Genomic DNA, 19,016 nt, shown 5'->3' on the forward strand with positions numbered 1-19,016 from the left:
GGCTTGAATATCTAAGATATACAACAGTGAATATTACTGCTAATACTCTATTGTATAATTAAAATTTTTAAGAGAGTAGAACTTAAGTATTTTTATCCAAAAAAAGTAACTATGTGGGGTGATGAATGTATTAAATTAACTCAAGGAGGAATATAATTTAATAATGTCTGCACATTATTAAATAATTACATTATCAAATAATTACACCTATATAGGTTAGATATATGAATTATAATTTTGTATTCCAATTGTACTTTAAAAAGCTGAAAAAATATTTCTAAGAAGTTTCCCTCCCTGAACTAACATAATCCTACAGAAAATATTGGGAACTTTTCTTTGAGTTAATTCTTTCTCAGTGTTTCATTACTCATTAGCTGAGTCAATATACAGACCATTTCCTCCCATGGGTTATTTTTACATATTTACTGAGCTCTATCAATAACCTGATTGAGAGATGTACTGTATGGATTCTATAACTGGGCAAAAGTTACAGCATAAAACAGGAGGACATGTAAACTTTTCTTATCTACAGCTTGCCTTCTTCCTGTAAATTGTAAGAGCAACACTGTTTTCTGAGTATGTATGATGTTAAGAAAGATAAAACATATGCATGCGTACATTTCTGGTCCCTTAACCCCTGCTCTTTTATACTTTTAGTTTTTTACCTCATTTCCTAGAAGGGCATTTACACAGGCTTCTGATGCATCGCAGATGGCTGTGAGATCATGTCCTCCTTCTAGAGCCAACACCACATGTCCATCAGCCAGTGTCATCAACTGCTTCGTCAAATGGCCAAAGCCTACCATAATGCAAACAGAACATTTCAAAGTATAAATTAAAAGTCAGCTGACCACTAGAACCTAATATTGATTGAGCATTTACTGTGTGTAGGTCCTTTTCTCAGTACTTCCCACGTGCTAACTCATTCAATACTCACAATAATTTGATAAAAGATCTTGGATCACAAAATCCAAGATCCTGCAGCTACGAAGTCTCACAATTAAGATTTGCACCAGTCACGTGTGCACTCTTCACTGTGCACATTACTGCCTTTCACAATGCATTCTGTGTACACCTGGATGAAAAGTGTTCGGCTAATATTAATAAGGTATGCAATTCCATTTGCTTAATATTTGTTTCTTCGTTCCATCATTTGCCTTTATTATAAAAGGAAGAAGTTTTCCATGTATCACCTCAAATTACATACCTATGACATTAGATTTTACAGGCCTTCTTTTTACTATGAAATAGCTGATGAATACAAAAATTAATATCTATGTATGACATAACAAACAAGTGGTCACTGACCTCGCAATTTAAGGAAAATATTTTTGAAGCCCCCTGCACGCAACTCTCTAATAACACAACTCCCCTTCACTGTGGGTAATCAGGACTCTGGGTTGGTGTTTATGACTCCTTTGCTTTTGATTGTTTAACCTGCTTTTCTGGAATTTTATAAAAATGGTTTTAGACTTTTGCAACATATTCTTTTCACACTTTGTGTTAGTTAATTTCTGTCGATGCCTGTAACAACAGTTTTATGCTCTCTAGTAGGCCATTTAATGAATATACTTTATTTACCCACTCTCCTGTTGACAAATATTTATGTTTTTCTGTTATTCAAAAAAAAAAAATGCCCCTATGGGACTTTCCTGGTGGTCCAGTGGTTAGGACTCTGTGACTTCTCCACCATGGGCCTCCGTTGGATCCCTGATTAGAGGAACAAGGATCCCACAAGCGACCAAAAAAAAGCCAATAAGAACATTCTTATACCAGCCTTCTGGCGCACACATGCAAGAGTGGAGTAAAACTGCTGTGACTTACAACCTGCTAAATAAAACCAGATCATTTCCAAAGGACTATGATCAATCCCCACTGCGAGAAGCAGTGTGTATCAGAATTCCTGTTTAGTTTCATCCTTGCCAACATTTGGTGTGATGGGCCGTACATGTGGGTGGCAAAGAATGGCATCTTACTGTGGTTTCATTCAGAATAAGGAGAAACCTTTCTATTTCTACCCTGAATTGAGTTTTTATTATAAACAGATGTTCAATTTAATTATTTTTACTACACCAAACGAGATGGTTTTTCTCCTACAATTTCATAGTGTTGTGAGTTACATTAATATTTCAAATATTTAGGCATCATTGAATTTATGGAATAAAGTAAGTTTGTTTATGATATATTATCATTTTTATACACACTGAATTTGACTAATGCTTTGTTTAGGATTTTTTCACTATGTTGATGAAAGAGGTTAAACAATAAATTTCTATTCTTTTACTATTTTGAATTTTATTATGGCTGGACCTTCTTTTTCTATTATTTGACCCTAGAATGTTGGGTAGAAATCTTCTGTAAACCATTTGACTCTTCTGTTTTGTCTGAGGATGACATTTATCTACTGAGAATTTTCTTAGGGATTAGGGAACTATTCTTGCTTTCAATATCTTCCCAAGTTACATTTTCCCAGAAATATGTATCTTTTGTGTTCAAATGTATTCAATAAAGTTGTTTATTACCTTATCATCATATTTTGGAACCTCAATGAGATGTAGTCATTGTTAGTAGAGCCTCAACATCTCTGAAGTTTTCTTTCATTTATTTTCTGTCTCTCTCTGTCCGACAATATGTGTATTTTTGTTGCAGATTTACCTTCCTGGCTTTTTCACTCCAGATGTATCTAGTCTGCTATTTATACTTTCATCAATATCTTCATTTCAGTGATTCGTTGTTCAATCCTAGGTGTTCTGTTGGGTTATATTTCATAACTTCTTAGTCACTTTAATCTTTCAAGTTTTTATTTCTTTAGACAAAATTACTTTATATTCTAGATCTGCTATTTGAAGTCTTTATGGCTTAGTTTTACTATTTTTGTTCCTGCCTCATGATGTCTTAATTTTCCTTTGCTTTTTTTTTTTTTTTTTTTTTGAGTTCATATTCATTAGAACTGTATATATGAGAAAGCTTGGAGAACAGATTTGAATATGATATTTACCTTTGAAACCCAAGATGAGTGGGATTTTGTTTACTTCTGCTGGATGGCTGAAACATTACCAAGCAGGATAAATTTTAAATCCTCACCGAAGGGCTATTTTTCAAAATGTACAGATAATGAAAATAAGGATCCCAAAACTTGATTACAAATTGTCATAGAAAAGACATTTTTTCCCTTTTCATTCCCTTTGAAATTCTCTGTATTGACAGTTATAGCTAAGATCAATTTGTTGTTTTGTTCAGCAATGTCTCCTTTTCTCCTATTTATCCTTTCTTTAGAGTCGGCTCTTTGACATTTCTTTCTTTATTCTGCTCTCCAATCAAAACCCTTCCCTTTGGAGACTGAAGGCTTTGACGCCCTTTTTGAGAATACAGGAGTCTATTAATGTTCAAACTTTTGCCAACTGTATACTTTAGGATGGCCCAGAGTGGCCAACAGCTACAGTATTTGTTTGCTTTTCTTCCTCTTTTTGGAAGTCCTCCATAAATTTAAAAGAGTAGTTTTCATATTTACACGTAGGAGTATTTCAGAATATATAGTCTCTCATATTGCCAAATGTAAATCTCTTGTTCAATGTCTAAAAAATTATAACAATTCATCAATGTGCCCACTTTTAGGAACAATTAATAAAAAAGAATAAATAAAAATATTTAAAGCCATGTGTTCAATATTGTTTAATTTGCTTTAAGAACTTCCAGGGAACATAAATTTAGTTTTTAAATCAATTATATTTTTAAAATAATTAATAGATGTTTTGCTATAGGGTAACATCTAGGCTCCGCTCACAGATCCTTAAATGCTCAGCGACTCACAAGTTTCTGAGTCAACTTGTTGAAAACAAGTGGCCAAGATTTCAGAGTAGGAAGACCCTGAACTCACCTTGTCCCCTGGGCACCCTGGAATTACAACGATTACAGAGCACCTATTGAGGAGAAAGACTAGAAGGGTATCAGAGATCTTCTACAACTAAAGACATAAAGAAGGAACCACAAGGACATGGGTAGGAAGGGTAAGATGTGGTATAGTCAAGAACCATATTCCAGGGTGAGGACCACAAACACAAGGATAATCACAGTTAGAGAGTTTCTCCCCAAGGAATGAGGGGTCTGAGGCCTATTACAAGCTCCCCAGTCTGGGTGCCCTACACTGGGAAGCCAAGATCCTAGAAGTCTAGCTTTAAAGGCCAGTGGGGCTTACTCTTGGGAGTCAAAGGGCAATGGGAAATAGACCCCAGTCTTAAGGCACACACAAAATCTCACATAATTCAGGACCCAGGGCAGAAGCCATAATTTGAAAGAAGCCTATGTCAGACCCACTTTCTGATCCTAGAGTAATAAAAGGGGAAAAAACCCTACAAACAAGCATATACTCCCCAGCAAGACTTTCACTCAGATTTGATGGAGAGATCAAAAGCTTCACAGACAAGCATAAGCTAAAAGAGTTCAGCATAACCAAAAAAGCTTTACAAGAAATGTTAAAAGGACTTCTCTGTGAAAAAGAAAAGGTCATAACTAGAAATATGAAAATTATAAAAGGAAATATTTCATTGGTAAAGGCACATATATACAAAAGTTAGTAAATTAGCCACATATAAAGCTAGTAGGAAGGTTTAAAGATCAAGGGAGTAAAATCCACATAAGTACTACTTATCCACAATAAGTAGTTAAGGGACACACAAAACAAAAAGATGTAAAATGCTATGTCAAAGACAGTAAATGTGGGAAATGAAGTTAAAATTCATAAGAGAGCAGCAACTTAATCATATTTCTGTATGTCTGCATGCTCAGTTGCTCAGTCCTGTCTGCCTGTTTGTGAACCTATGGACTGCAGCCTACCAGGCTCCTGTGTCCGTGGATTTTCCAGGAAAGAATACTGGAGTGGGGTGCCATTTCCTACTCTCGGGGATCTTCCTAATGCAGGGACTGAACCCGTTGTCTCCTGCATCTCGTGCATTGGCAGACAGATTATTTACCACTGAGCCACCTGGGAAAGCCCCCATATTTATATTTAAATCACTATATATAAACCTCATGGTAACCACAAACCAAAAATCTATAATAGATACACACACAGAAGAGAGAAAGGAACTCAAACATAATTCTAAAGATAGCTGTTTGCCTTTAAAAGGCACATGAAAACTCAATGCACTCAATAGATAAATATAGAAAAAGATATCATTTGTGGTTATCGGAGGTGGGATTTGGGGGGAAGGGGAATTACATGAAAGCAGTCAAAAGGTGCATACTTCCAGTTACAAGATAAATGAGTACTATGGAAATAATGTACAGCATCATAAATCTGATTAACACTGCTGTGTGTCACATATGAAAGTTGCTAAGAGTGTAAATCCTAAGAGTTCTCATCAGAAGGAAAATACTTTTTCTATTTCTTTAATTCTGTACCTGTTGATGATGGGTGTTCACTAAACTTACTGTGATAATCATCTCATGATTTATGCAAGTCAATTTATTATGCTATACACTTATTTTTCGGGGCAGTTTTGTGTTTACAGAAAATTTAAGCAGAAAGCACAGAGAGGTCCAATCCACCACCCCACCTTGCTGTGGTTTCCCCTATTAACAACATTCTGCATTAGTGTGGTGCATTTGTGACAGTTGATGAGCCAATATTGATAACTTACATTACTGTTTACAAAAGTTCACGACCAGGCTTTTCTCTTTTTGTATAACTCTAGGGGCTCTGACAGATGCATACTGTCATGTATCCACCATTACAACATCACACAGAATGCTTCAAGGCCCTATAAATCTCCTGTGTTCCACCTGTCATACCTCCTCTCTGCCCTGCAACAAACCCTTATCTTTCTCATTTCTACAGTTTTGCTACTCATTTTTTCAATGTTTACATTAATTAAAATTTTTAGTTTCTTTTATTAACCATTCTAAAGTACAAAAGACTATATTTCACTCTCCCTCATTTAATACTTATAATATTTATAATATCAATATTTCTATACTCATGAAAACTTAAAACAATTACCTTGAATATGGAAATGCATGGTCTTCAAGCCTGCCTAGGCTGTTTTCAAGCCTGACCTTGTTCCTCTCTTAAATATTATGGTTTTTTTGTGTGAAAAGAAAGTAAGTTTTCAGAATACAGTTGGCAGAACCAAATCAAAGTCTATAAAACTGTCAAGCAATAAGACCCCAAAACCAAACTAAGTTGCTTCCATTTTGGAATAATGAAATAATATCTTCTTAATCCTTGGAAATGCACTGAAATATTCACTCAATAAACTAGAGCTGTCCAGAATTTCAGCTCTGGTATTGCACTTGAGGTTAAGTATGAATAAGACAAATCTATTATGATAGAAGTCAAAATATTCACTTTATAATGATTGTATGTTTCTAAATACTTGGCAAAACAATTCTAAAAAGATTTAAAATTGGATGAAAATTGTTTCCAAGCATTACTGCACTCAAGCATTATTTTCCACACCTATGGGTCTCACAATGATACCAAGAAAAATCTTTTCCACAGGCCATTTAAGAATGAGGCTGACCACATTAAAATCCACCTTTTTATCCAACTGCTATGAAAAGAGCAGTAAGCTTACAGAAAATGTGTAATGCAAAGTTCTGATACTTAATGCTTAGAAATACTCTTGGTCTAAGTCAAGGCACATAGTAAATAATTCCAGTCTGGAAGAAATATTCATAAAACTCACAGACAAATATTTCTGCTAACCATATTGTTAAATACTCTGAACAGCTTTTCCTGTAATCTAAGCCATGGCCACAGTGATAACTTTAAAAGATATAATAATAAATCAAGCAGGTATGCCAAATCTTTCATACGGAAGGTTCCTAACAATTGAGAATTCAATTATCTAAAGTCACTGCTGAGCAGATCAAATCACATGGATTTTAAAAAGGAAGGGGGGAGGGAGAGGGAGAAAAATCTCAAATCTGATTTAAGTTCACTCTTTTCCTTTGAGAATAAAAAAAAGTCCCATAAAATACCAAATTTAGATGGGATAGTAAAAAGTGGAAGGAAAGAATGGAATGAAGCTAATCTTTGATCTCTATCCAAATTCCTCTCTTTTACCTACAGGGTTTATTTCCATTCACATGTTACCCATGTGATCTCTGGAGCCAGATTGAGGCAGCTGAGCTTTGAGTTATCCTTGCACAAAACATTCAAGTGGAGTATAGAAATAAAATTTCTGAGTCCTATGCTCTCTCTTCTCATCAAAGCAAGGAATTTAAGAACAATGTTTTACTTCTGTTAACCTGAGTTCTACTGTGTCCATTGTAGAGGGATCTGAAAAGCTAAGTGTGGCTACCAGTGTCAAGGTATTACTCTTCCAGATATGTGAAAAAGAAGATTCAATGGTGTGTGTGGTTATGTGATTAGAGAGTTATAGAACATAATTTTAATGGGCATAATTACAAGTTACGTTGGATAGCTTTTACTTCTAGGGCACAAAAACTCATCCTACTGGTCACAGCAAACTGAATTTGCACAGTTGAAAAATTACAGCAGAGCACAGTGCCAGGAAGGTTGTCCTCAAGGAGGTTTAAGTGTCCTGAGTGTGAGGGCTCATGGGAAAGAAGCAATTAAGCAAGAAAGTCAGTCTGTATAATGTGTGCTGAGCTGAAGCAGCCACAGATATGATATGGGTATGGAACTAGGCACTCAGGGAGGAGGCTAGGGTAGCAAGATGGATGGGGTCAGGTCAGTACTAGAATTGTTATGCAGTTAATGAAAAATCCTAAAAGATGATGCTGTTAAAGTGCTGCACCCAACAGGCCAGCAAATTTGGAAAACTCAGCAGTGGCCACAGGACTGGAAAAGTTCAGTTTTCATTCCAGTCCCAAAGAAAGGCAAAGAATGCTCAAACTACTGCACAATTGCACTCATTTCACATGCTAGCAAAGTAATACTGAAAAAAATTCGCCAGGCTAGGCTTCAACAGTGAACTCCCAGATGTTCAAACTAGATTTAGAAAAGGCAGAGGAATCTGAGATCAAATTGCCAACATTCGTTGGATCATAGAAAAAGCAAGAGAATTCCAGAAAAACATCTACTTCTGCTTTATTGACTATGCTAAAGCCTTTGACTGTATGGATCACAACAAATTGTGGAAAATTCTTAAAGAAATGGGAATACCAGACCACCTTACCTGCCTCCTGACAAACCCGAATACATGTCAAGAAGCAACTGTTAGAACCGGACCTGGAAAACAGACTGCTCCAAATTGGGAAAGGAGTACGTCAAGGCTGCATATTGTCACCCTGCTTATTTAACTTATATGCAGAGTACATCATGTGAAATGCCGGGTTAGATGAAGCAGAAGCTGGAATCAAGATTGCTGGGAGAAATATCAATAACCTCAGATATGCAGATGACACCACCCTTATGGCAGAAAGTGAAGAGGAACTAGAGAGTCTCTGGAAGTAAATGAGGAGAGTGAAAAATCTGGCTTAAAACTCAACATTCAAAAAACTAAGATCATGGCATCTGGTTCCATCACTTCATGGCAAATAGGTGGAGAAACAATGAAAACAGTGACAAACTTTATTTTCTTGGGCTCCAAAATCACTGCAGATGGTGACTACCACCATGAAATTGAAAGACGTTTGCTCTTTGGTAGTAAAGCTATGACAAACTGAGACAGCATATTAAAAAGCAGAGACATTACTTTTCCAACAAGGCCTATGTAGTAAAAGCTATGGTTTTGTCCAGTAATCATGTATGGATGTGAGAGTTGGACCATAAAGAAGGCTGAGCACCTAAGAATTGATGTTTTTGAAATGTGGTGTTGGAGAAGACTCTTGAGAGTCCCTTGGACTGCAAGGAGATCAAACCAATTAATCCTAAAGGAAATCAATCCTGAATATTCATTGGAAGGACTGATGCTGAAGCTCCAATACTTTGGCCATCTGATGTGAAGATCTGACTCATTAGAAAAGACCATGATGGTGGGAAAGATATAAGGCAGGAGGAGAAACGGATGACAGAGGATGAGATGGTTGGATGGTATCACTGACTCAAAGGACATGAGTTTGAGCCAGTCCCAGGAGATAGAGATGGATAGGGAAGTCTGGCGTGCTGCAGTCCATGGGGTTGCAAAGAGCAGGACACGAATGAGCAACTGTTTGTTTATTTATTCATTACTGAAAATAAGCCTCAGAAGTTGTCCCAACCATGTGCAGTAACTATGACAAAATATCGTAAGAAATATTTTTTAAAGTGAACGTTGTTAACTTAAGCTCTTTTGAGGAAATCTTCTAGAATGGGGTGCTAACGTAGTACTACTACTGCGGTACTGCTGCTACTACACTAAAGAATACTATATATAGCCTGTCCGCTCTAAAAAGCATTAAATTAAATTAACATAAGCAAATAAGCATCATTATAGGCACTAGAAGGAAGGTACATTGTAAAAAAAAGAAAAATTCTCTTGCTTTTGATGACTAAACAAACACATGGAACTGGTAACTACCAAGGCTGGGAGGCACTGAGGAAGAGAACTGGAAGGACAGCTTCAGTTAGAATCTTCTGCTCAGTTCCAGCTTCACTGGAAGCAAACTTACTTTTGTCACGTCTGAAAATAATATTAAATAAGTTGCAAATATGGTAGTGATGCAAATGATCAGTTTCACTTTGATTTCCTGAAATTCTGTGGGGGTGTATTTCTGCTTAAGAAGTCAAAATTGTGTCAGCATTTTTTTCTAAGTTTGGGAAACTCTTTGAAATGAGAAGTTGCTCTAGGAAAGCTCTAAGATTAAACTTTAGATAAATATTTAATAACTAACCCATAGAACATAAAAGGATTCACCCTTTAAAATGGCATGTGTCAAGTGCTTCTCCGCAATGTTTCCCAAATAGTTCCCAGGATACTGGTAGTGCAAAAACACAACCCTTACTTTAATTTCCATTTGAAAACAACTATTTTCAAAACAAAAATGGACACGTTGTTAAAAATGTGGAAAATAGAAAAAAGTCAAAGAAAATTATGTAATATATAACAAATATATGTTGCTACATATTATTCAATAATTAAATATAAATAAAATAATTATAATTTATACAATAATAAACCCAGTCCTATAAACCAGAGATAGCCAATCCCACTTTTGTGCAATTTCATGCTTATCATTTTCTGTACATTTAAAAAATAAAAGAGGATCACACTGTACTTTTTAAATTTATATTTATAAACATAAATATAGTAGAAAACATGTTTTGTAGACTCTACAATATCTTTTTAACATACTACTTTTCTGTTTTTAGACATTAACTTACTAGTTTTCAGCTTTATATATAAGGTTGTAAATAATATCCTCCTATCTGGTAAAGCAGTCACTTATCTGCTTCTAGTGTTATTATCTATTATTATTGGATGAAAAGAGGCTTGCTCTTTTGACTGTTAACTTTCCTCTTTTATTCCAGAGTATGAGATAGAACATATACTGTAAGGCACATGAAGGCACGATGGAAATGAAGTTCCTAAACTTTATAAACTTCATTTGTGTGTGTTCAGCAATGGATAACTGAAACATTCTTATAGAAGCTCAGAGAAATGAGATACTTCTAGAAAGTCTGCTTTTATTATGAAATTGAAAACATGGAATGTATCAGAACTCTTTAAGGAGGCTGACCCTGAGGGACTTCTGCTGTGGCTTGAAGAGGGACTTCTCTCTAACTTACAGTATAGTTACCATTGTTGTTTCGCCATTCTATAAAAGTCAGACTCTAGAATCAGCAACCAATGCCCAAGAAAGGTACTGGCTCATGATTCACTTGATTAAGAAAAATAATAGTGATACAAAATGATTGATTAGAAATCACTCCTACTTGTAAATCTAATTTTGCTGATGTCAGCCTCCCATTCACTACAAGTACTTCTCTATTATTTCCAATGACTGCCTGTCTGCCTGGAAAGCTTCAAGAAAAAACAACAACAACAAAAACAGTGACAGAGACAATCCCATCCCCATAGTGCCATTTAGCAAAGGTAGTAGAATGAGAATCAGCAGCAGTGACAGTCTCTTCAGAAATGTATGTGCGTGTTCAGTCACTAAATCTTGTCTGACTCTTTGCAACCCTGTGGACTGAATCCACCAGGCTCCTCTGTCCGTGGGATTTCCCAGGCAAGAATACTGGAGTGGGTTGCCATTTCCTCCTCCAAGGGATATTCCTGACCCAGGGATCAAACCTGCATCTCCTGCATTTCAGGAGGGTTCTTTTTTGACATCTAATATGTTACTGATTTATGTAATTTTTGTAACTCTTTCTGACATGTTAAAAACCCTCGATAACAATTTTACTCATTTTTAAACAGGTTAGTTTCATTTGATCCTGAAATAGCTGTGAAGACTTCACTGCAAATCCAGTATAGTAGGGATCCCTGGAGTCAGACACTTTTGTTCTGTTTTGATTTGCAATTTAATTTTGCATATCCACTGGCAAATTTTCCCTAGTTACATTCAGGAAAGATCAACTGAAGAATGCACATACGGTGAAGTATAATTACAAAAACTGGAGCCATTTTCCTCTCTAAACCCCTTAGTCATTAAGTTAACCATGCTTTACTTTAGGAAGATGCAGTCAAACTCAAATTGAGAGAGAAGTTTGGGTACCATGTGGCTGTCTCATGTACTCTGAGGCTCTCGAGCAGGACTTCAAAGCAGAAGCTGATTGTTGCAGATGGGAAGAATGCTTTTCACAGAAATACCTTTTTAAGACTCATGATGTTGTAATTCATATGGTAGGCACTTGTGATTCGTTCCTGATGATGTTGGGATCATTTAACTCACAAAACCAGTGTTGCTACTATAAAATCCTTTCATCTATAGCCAAAAAAGGTTTATTTCATGCAAATGAAAAATTTTCATTAAAGAATCGCCCTAATAATGGGGAAGGTATATGTTTTCTGGCCATGTTTAAAATGTAAATTTATGAACATATTTTGAAGATTCATTTCACTTTAAGATCTTTATGTATTTGATGTCCTAGGACTCTTTTCAAGGTCACTGAAACCGGAAATCACTTTTAGAAGAAATATGGAGATTATTATCATTAAATCTTTCAGTTGGCTTATTCCAAGCAGCCCTATAAATACTGCATATGTTTTAAAGAAGGCACTTTCAAGTAAAGTAAAAATCCTTTTACTGTTCTATTCAGTGACGCTCCAGAAGGTAACTTTATATTCTCAGCACCTTTTGTAAACAAATGAATGGTTGGTTTGTATTAAACAATGTCTGAGACAGCAAAATACTCCAAAGTAGTATTTCAGAAAAATGATATTAAAAAAAATTATCTTCAGGAATTCCTGAGAATAAAATGGCAAGAGAAGTTGACTGGCATTTTGACCATCCATCCATCCATCCATGATTTATCTATCTAAAAAGCAACAAGTTATTTACTAAATGCCTACTATGTGCCACAGTTTTATATATAAATGTTAAAATACATGAACCTCAGTTTTCTCAGCTGTAAATACAACTAATGACTATTCTACCTCACAGATGTGAAATAAATAATCATAAAAAGCCACCTCAATATATGCATATATATATCTATGAACAGAACCTAGCACATAGTAGGTATTCAGTTTTTGTATTTTCAAATGAAAGAATTTAATCATAGAATTTAAGATCTAGAAATGAATTTTAAGCTTAAATATTCCAACCCCTTCTTTAAGGTTGAGGAAACTAAGACCCATAAAGATCAATTATCAAGGCAAACAGTTAACTACAGAGTTGGGATGAGAACTCTGCATTTTCCACCATTCAGCCCACTCAATAGATATTAGGACTGCTCATTTTTTTTCAGAAATGATTTCCAGTTCAAAAAGAACTTTAAAGAGAATTCCTAGACACCAAATGGCTTTTACAAATTACTGCTTTGGTGTGCTAAGTGTAAATAAACCAGAAGCATGTGAATTAAATTTCCCTTAACAAACACAAATATAAAACCATTGAGGAGAAAAAAAAATCCCTAGAAAATGCTTTTGGGTATCATAGGACCATTCCTTCCAATCCCTCAACAAAATTGTTTTTGCCAAACCCCAACTGCAATTTGATTTGCCAATCTCTAGCTTGTACTGCTGTTTTCAATAAGGCATTAAACACATGGGATCTATTCTCTCATCGATGCTCAGGCATAACTGGCCAAGTGGGATGGAACAAGAGCAGGACACACTCATGCTAAGCAATGATGATCCCATTACAGTACTCTGCATTATTCAAATTCAACCAGTATTTACTGAGTACACACAATTAACAACAGCTAGGGAACTACATGGTTGAATAAGAGATCATTCTTGCTTCCAAAGAACTAAATTACATACAAGAGGCATATACACAGATAAATACAATTTGATATGGAGAAAGACAACTGTTATAAAACAAACACATTTTTATAAAGATTAATAGATGGAAGACACCTATCTGTTTAGAGGGAACTCATAAGATAATAGAGGACATAGTCAAACATCTGCAGTGTTACGCATTTGTATATCTTTGCTTCAGCTTCCCACTTCTGATACAGGAACAGTCTTGTCGGTTTCAGTGAAATAATATATGTAAAATGCATCTACCCAGCACTTGACACTCAAACAGTATCAATAACTATTACTTCCTCACCAGCCCATCAGCCTCTTCATGATGCAAAAGCTCTCTTAGCAATTATCCTAAATGGCATTATTCTTTTCATTCATTTGGTTTTTCTATTAGTAAACTTAGTTCTAGAGTCACTCAATTATGCTTACAGAGGATCATATATATTGAAGTTCCAGACAGCAAAATGGGGAATGGAAAAGTAAGTGTGGGGGAAAAGAATTCATATTTTGAGATAATCGTCTTTAAAATTTTTTCAAAAAATAAATCGCCAAGAATTGATACTTTGGAATCTAGCATACAGCTTGGTACATAGTAGGTGCTCAGTACATGCTATTGAAGGAATTAGTGAATGTGGAATGAATATATTCTATTAACTTTACTTAATTCCATTTCAATTACATTAGTATGGTAGGTAGAATTCACAGGACCTCCGAGAACTCTTGCTCTTGAACAGAACTCTCTCTCGGGTGTGGATAGAATCTGTGCATGTAACGTATACTCCTGTGGAATGGCAAAAAGACGTTTCAGTTGACTTTGTGTAAATCAAAAGGAAGATATCAGGCAGTGTCAGGGGAAACTGGGCTGGGGGGTCGGGGTAACTCCAATAATCTAATCACAGAAGCCCTTGAAAAGCGGAGTTTTCTCCAGTTGGTGTTATAAGAGGAAGTCAGATTTGAAGCATGAGAAGGACTTGACACGGCACTGATGGTTTGAAAATGTTAAGGGACCACAAGAGGAGAAATGTTAGTAGCTTCTAGCCGGCAAGGAAATGAAGACTTCAGCTCTACAACTGCAAGAGATTAAATAAACTCAAAAGAGGATTGTTCCTTAGAATGTCTAGAATAAAGAGCCAGCCTGGCTGCTATTTTAGTATCAGCTTTGTGAGACTGGAAGAGGGAACCCAGTTGGGTCGGTGCAGACTTGTGACCTACCAGAGAGGTAGGTAATAAATGGATGGTGTTAGGAGTCAATAAATTCATATCCCTGAATATACTAGAGGCCCCAAATAAATCAACAGCAGAATAACAGTTCAAGAGGTAAAGTTGATAGTGTAAGGAAAGTTGGAATAGTAATGGTAACTACAACAATGAACAATTCTAAAATATTTATCCTGTGCCAGGTCCTGGGGTTCATATAGATGTTTCATGGAATCCTCACACCACGTTATGAAGTAGCTATAGAGAGTATCCAAATCTCTAGAGGGGCAAACTAAGGGAAGTTGAGTAACTTTCCCAAAGTCATACTGGGAATAGAGTAATATATAGTAATATCAGGACTCAACTCAGGCTTTAGACTCTGAAACCTTAACCACTGACCCTACTGTTTAAAATAATTTTTCAAAAAATCTACACACATATGTTTAGTTTTCTCTATGAATAAGATGAAGTAACCAATGCATGTCATCATGTGTCCAAAGGATTCATCTGTCCTCACTATCATCCACCCATTTCCCCACAAAGTGTCAAGGGCCAGAATGCTAAGATGCATACCTTGGCAATGCCTGAACAAACTGTCTGTTAGAATAAGATTATGATGAATTCTTAGTCGTGATGAGATACTTCAAATAGAGGCAGTGCTGCTAGTTTCTCTGTTACCTTGAACCAAAGACAAAATCTATGGGTCACTTCGTTTAAAAGAACAGAAGAATCCTAGTCCTGAATGAACATGAGTTTATGTAAATTAGGTGACCTTTTCCAGGCAGAGAGATTTCTAGAACGGTGAACTCTTCTAAAGAGTCAAGGGCTCTGTATGATCACTGGCCATGTCTGACTGGACACTGCAAGGCTTCTCTAAATAATGTATCAAGTGCTGAAGGAATTATGGGAAGTGTTACATGGCTGAAAGAGTGTACAAGTTAGGAGAAGACTGCACCTGGAGATGGGCAGACATGCCAGAGGAAAACTGCATGCTCACTTGCAGAGAGCAGTGAGCTTAGCAATATAGCAGCCACCCAACTGTCACTGACTTCTCACAATTTTTAGGGTTAAATTCAAAGCCTTCAGGACACGGTCTCTCTTTACAGTTTAATCTTCTGTCACACCCCATGTTTACTCTTCCCTTAAGTTAAATATAACTATTTATACAATTTGATGAACACAGCAACCAGAGTCTACATTTCTGAGTATCCACCGGTGTAATGTCTTGTCCACATCCAGCTAACCCCTACTCATCTTTTAAATTTAGAGTAACCAACATCCTGAGCCCCCTGGGCAATGCAGAGTTGTTCTTATGTGTCCTCTCAACACTGATTTCTCTCTCTAATCCTTAATTTGTGAGTTCATCCTTCGAGGTTGTAACCTGCTGACCAACAGTGTCTGTATCTTGCCTGGCCTCATATATTCAGTGCCTAGTACAGTAATGGGCATTCTCAGTGTGTTAATTAAATGCTGATGTCTAAATAGTACAGAGACCTCAAGCTGACTTTATAGACCTGGATCAATGTGTGTTAACACCTAAACTATATATGAACTTATTGCACGGTAGGCTCTTTACAACTTCTTTAATGCTCAACACAGTCAACACACACACGCACGCACGCACGCACACACACACACACACACACACACACACACACGAGGCACTGCCATTATTCTTAAACAAGAAATGGAAAATTAACAGAGAAAGGTTAAGTGCATTGTCCAAGGTGAAAGAACAGAGGTAGGATTTAAACCTTCTGACTCTGGAGTCCACATTCTTAAATTACAATACCTAAGTTTTTAGATTCAGGGCCCATGGTGATACTCAAGAGCTATTTTTGAAGAAAAGTAAAGAAAAGCAAAGCCCTGAAAAGTTTTATGATTCTATAATATACCTACTGTAGAATAAATACTTCCCTTTCTTAATTTTTTTTTTCAATACTGTGGCCAATACAAGTAAAAAATCTTTCTCAAAGATTGGTTAAAAGGAGCATCCAGGAAAAAAGTTGAGGTCCAGAGAAAATACAACAGGCCGAAGAGAAAACTCAAGTCCCTGTCACAGACTGTTTCTTACACTATGCTATGGAACTTATAAGAAATGTCATTAATTTACAGAATGAAAGTAGAATACGATGTCTTCAAGAGGATTCAAAATAATCGTGGCTGATCCATTCACTAAAGAGGTATTTGTTGAGAATCTACTATGTAACATAAACTGTGCTGGCCAATAAGGAACAGTTTTGAGCTTAACAAAGACAGTCCCTACCCTTAGAAGGCAATGGCACCCCACTTCAGTACTCTTGCCTGGAAAATCCCATGGACGGAGGAGCCTAGTGGGCTGTTGTCTATGGAGTCGCAGAGAGTCGGAAACGACTGAGCAACTTCACTTTCACTTTTCACTTTCATGCATTGGAGAAGGAAATGGCAACCCACTCCAGTGTTCTTGCCTGGAGAATCCCAGGGACGGCGGAGCCTGGTGGGCTGCCATCTATGGGGTCACACAGAGTCAGACACGACTGAAGCGCCTTACTGAATTGAATTGAATCCTTACATCACTTAGAAATTAACGTTAGTGAGAGCCACCATCACCAGGTACCATGCTATGTGTGTGAAATACATTATATCATATAATCACTACACAACTGCCCAGGCGGGAGAATGAACTTGCCTAAGCAATACAGTCAATGGCAAAGCCATAATAACGAGGCAACTGGACTTCAAACCTGTCAGCTGCATTTGAATCCAAATAACACTGAAGTACTAGTTTAAACTAGTACTAGTTTAAACAGCACCAGCTGTTCCTGAATAATACTCATCAAATGTTAATGACTGTTACCCATTCTTCTTACTCAAGCTTTAATTTATATTCATAAAAACCAATTTTCAGGAAAAGAAATATCTACTTCGATTTTCTGATACTATCACTTTGAAAAGAAAGAGATTACCACCACCACCCAAACCCCTAATTCCTTTTCAAATTAACCTTTGGAACTATTAATAAACTTCCTTTTCAGTGTTGGTATAGCATTAATTCATGACTACATTCCTCAAATCCAGCTCATTATGGTCACATCATTATGTGACCATAATGATGGGCACAGCAACACTTGTAGTGACCACTGCCAAAAAGTTTGTCTACTTGTCCTTGGGGTAACTTTATGACTAACTGCTTTTTAAAATATATGTAGTGTCTGACGCATAGAACCCAAAGTTTCTGGTCTTTAAAAACAATCAAACAACAACAAAAACCCCACTACTGAGTCTTAATGTACACATTCCTCACAAAGAGATGCCTGTAGAAACAGATAATATCAATAGATAATTCGTCAAAATGCCAGGTAAGTATCAGCAAAATTTTAAATGTTTGTTGAAAGATATAAAAACAAATTATTCTCTTCTAAGGAGAAAGAGGACAAAAGTCTCATTGCCAAAAACATTCCTTGGAATCCCATTTCCCAAATGACCTAGGTTTTTAATTTCAAGACAAAAATACCTGATTTTAAAAGATAAGTATCTACCCTCTGGGAAAAACTGATGATTTCTTATTTTTATTGCCATAAAAGGAGGTTCAGGAAGCCTCTAAATTATAGGTTTCAAGCAACCATTTAATTTAGATTAAATTAGACAGCAATTGTATGTTAAATAAATATGAAATGGCTCTGCATGTATTTGTTAAAGATTAAACCTTCTGTAATACTTGGCTTCTATTACACATTTGTTATTGCTGATTTTTAAAATAAATCACCATTTAATTGAAATACTTAAAGAACATTTACAAAGGAAAGTATAGTATTTAGCAAGACCCATGAGAATCTAATAAGCCCAGTAGGGTAGCTCTTTCAAAAGTAGCCAATTCTCCAACATTGTGGTAGAAAACTTGTAGTGAAATTGTGGCCAGAATCCTACACAATCTTTACAAATGGCACGATTCAACTTGCCAATATGAAACCAAAAAGAGTTTTATTTTAAACATTTTTTATCAAAGTAGTTTTGGTCTGTCATAGGTTCTTCCCATCTGCCATTAAAAAAAAAAATTGAAAGAATTATAGATGGATGAAAATAGGAACTCCTTCATCTCCATCAGACACTTGAGTATAACTATCATTTTGGAGGGGAAAAATGAAATACCCCAGAGGACACTGCATTGTGATTTTTATCCTGCTTTCCTAAGTTGGAGATGTGCAACATGAAAAAAGAGGCTTCCCGAGATCATGCTAAAAGTATGGCATCTTAAGGCACAATTTCTTTCTGAATGAGGCTCAATATCCAACTTACATAAGATACTCTAAACCCTTCAACGTGGCAAAACAGAGCATTTCAGGGAGGGTGGTGGCTTCCACTACAAGGGACTTAAGAGATCTGAAAGATGACAAGAATTGAATGTGGAGCAAGTGAACTAAGCACAGGCCAGCGTCAGAGTGGGTAGATCAAAGATGAAGAGGAGATTTCAGGACTTTGGGGACTAGCCAGGTATGTATCAGAATAAATGAAGGAGAATAATGTGCTGGT

General features: G+C 36.3%; 1 protein-coding gene across 10 annotated transcripts in view; it reads right to left on the minus strand.

Annotated features, from left to right (window-relative positions):
• HDAC9 (histone deacetylase 9) overlaps window positions 1–19,016 on the minus strand; it is a 986,654-nt gene that overhangs the window by 77,450 nt on the left and 890,188 nt on the right. For all 10 annotated transcript variants that reach the window (XM_027539980.1, XM_027539984.1, XM_027539978.1 and 7 more), the window contains one exon: window positions 666–799. In XM_027539980.1, the coding sequence (XP_027395781.1) occupies window positions 666–799 (134 nt within the window). The remainder of the gene's footprint in view (window positions 1–665; window positions 800–19,016) is intronic.

The sequence above is a fragment of the Bos indicus x Bos taurus genome, chromosome 4, assembly GCF_003369695.1.
Source record: "Bos indicus x Bos taurus breed Angus x Brahman F1 hybrid chromosome 4, Bos_hybrid_MaternalHap_v2.0, whole genome shotgun sequence".
In the NCBI taxonomy this organism is placed as follows: Eukaryota; Metazoa; Chordata; class Mammalia; order Artiodactyla; family Bovidae; genus Bos; species Bos indicus x Bos taurus.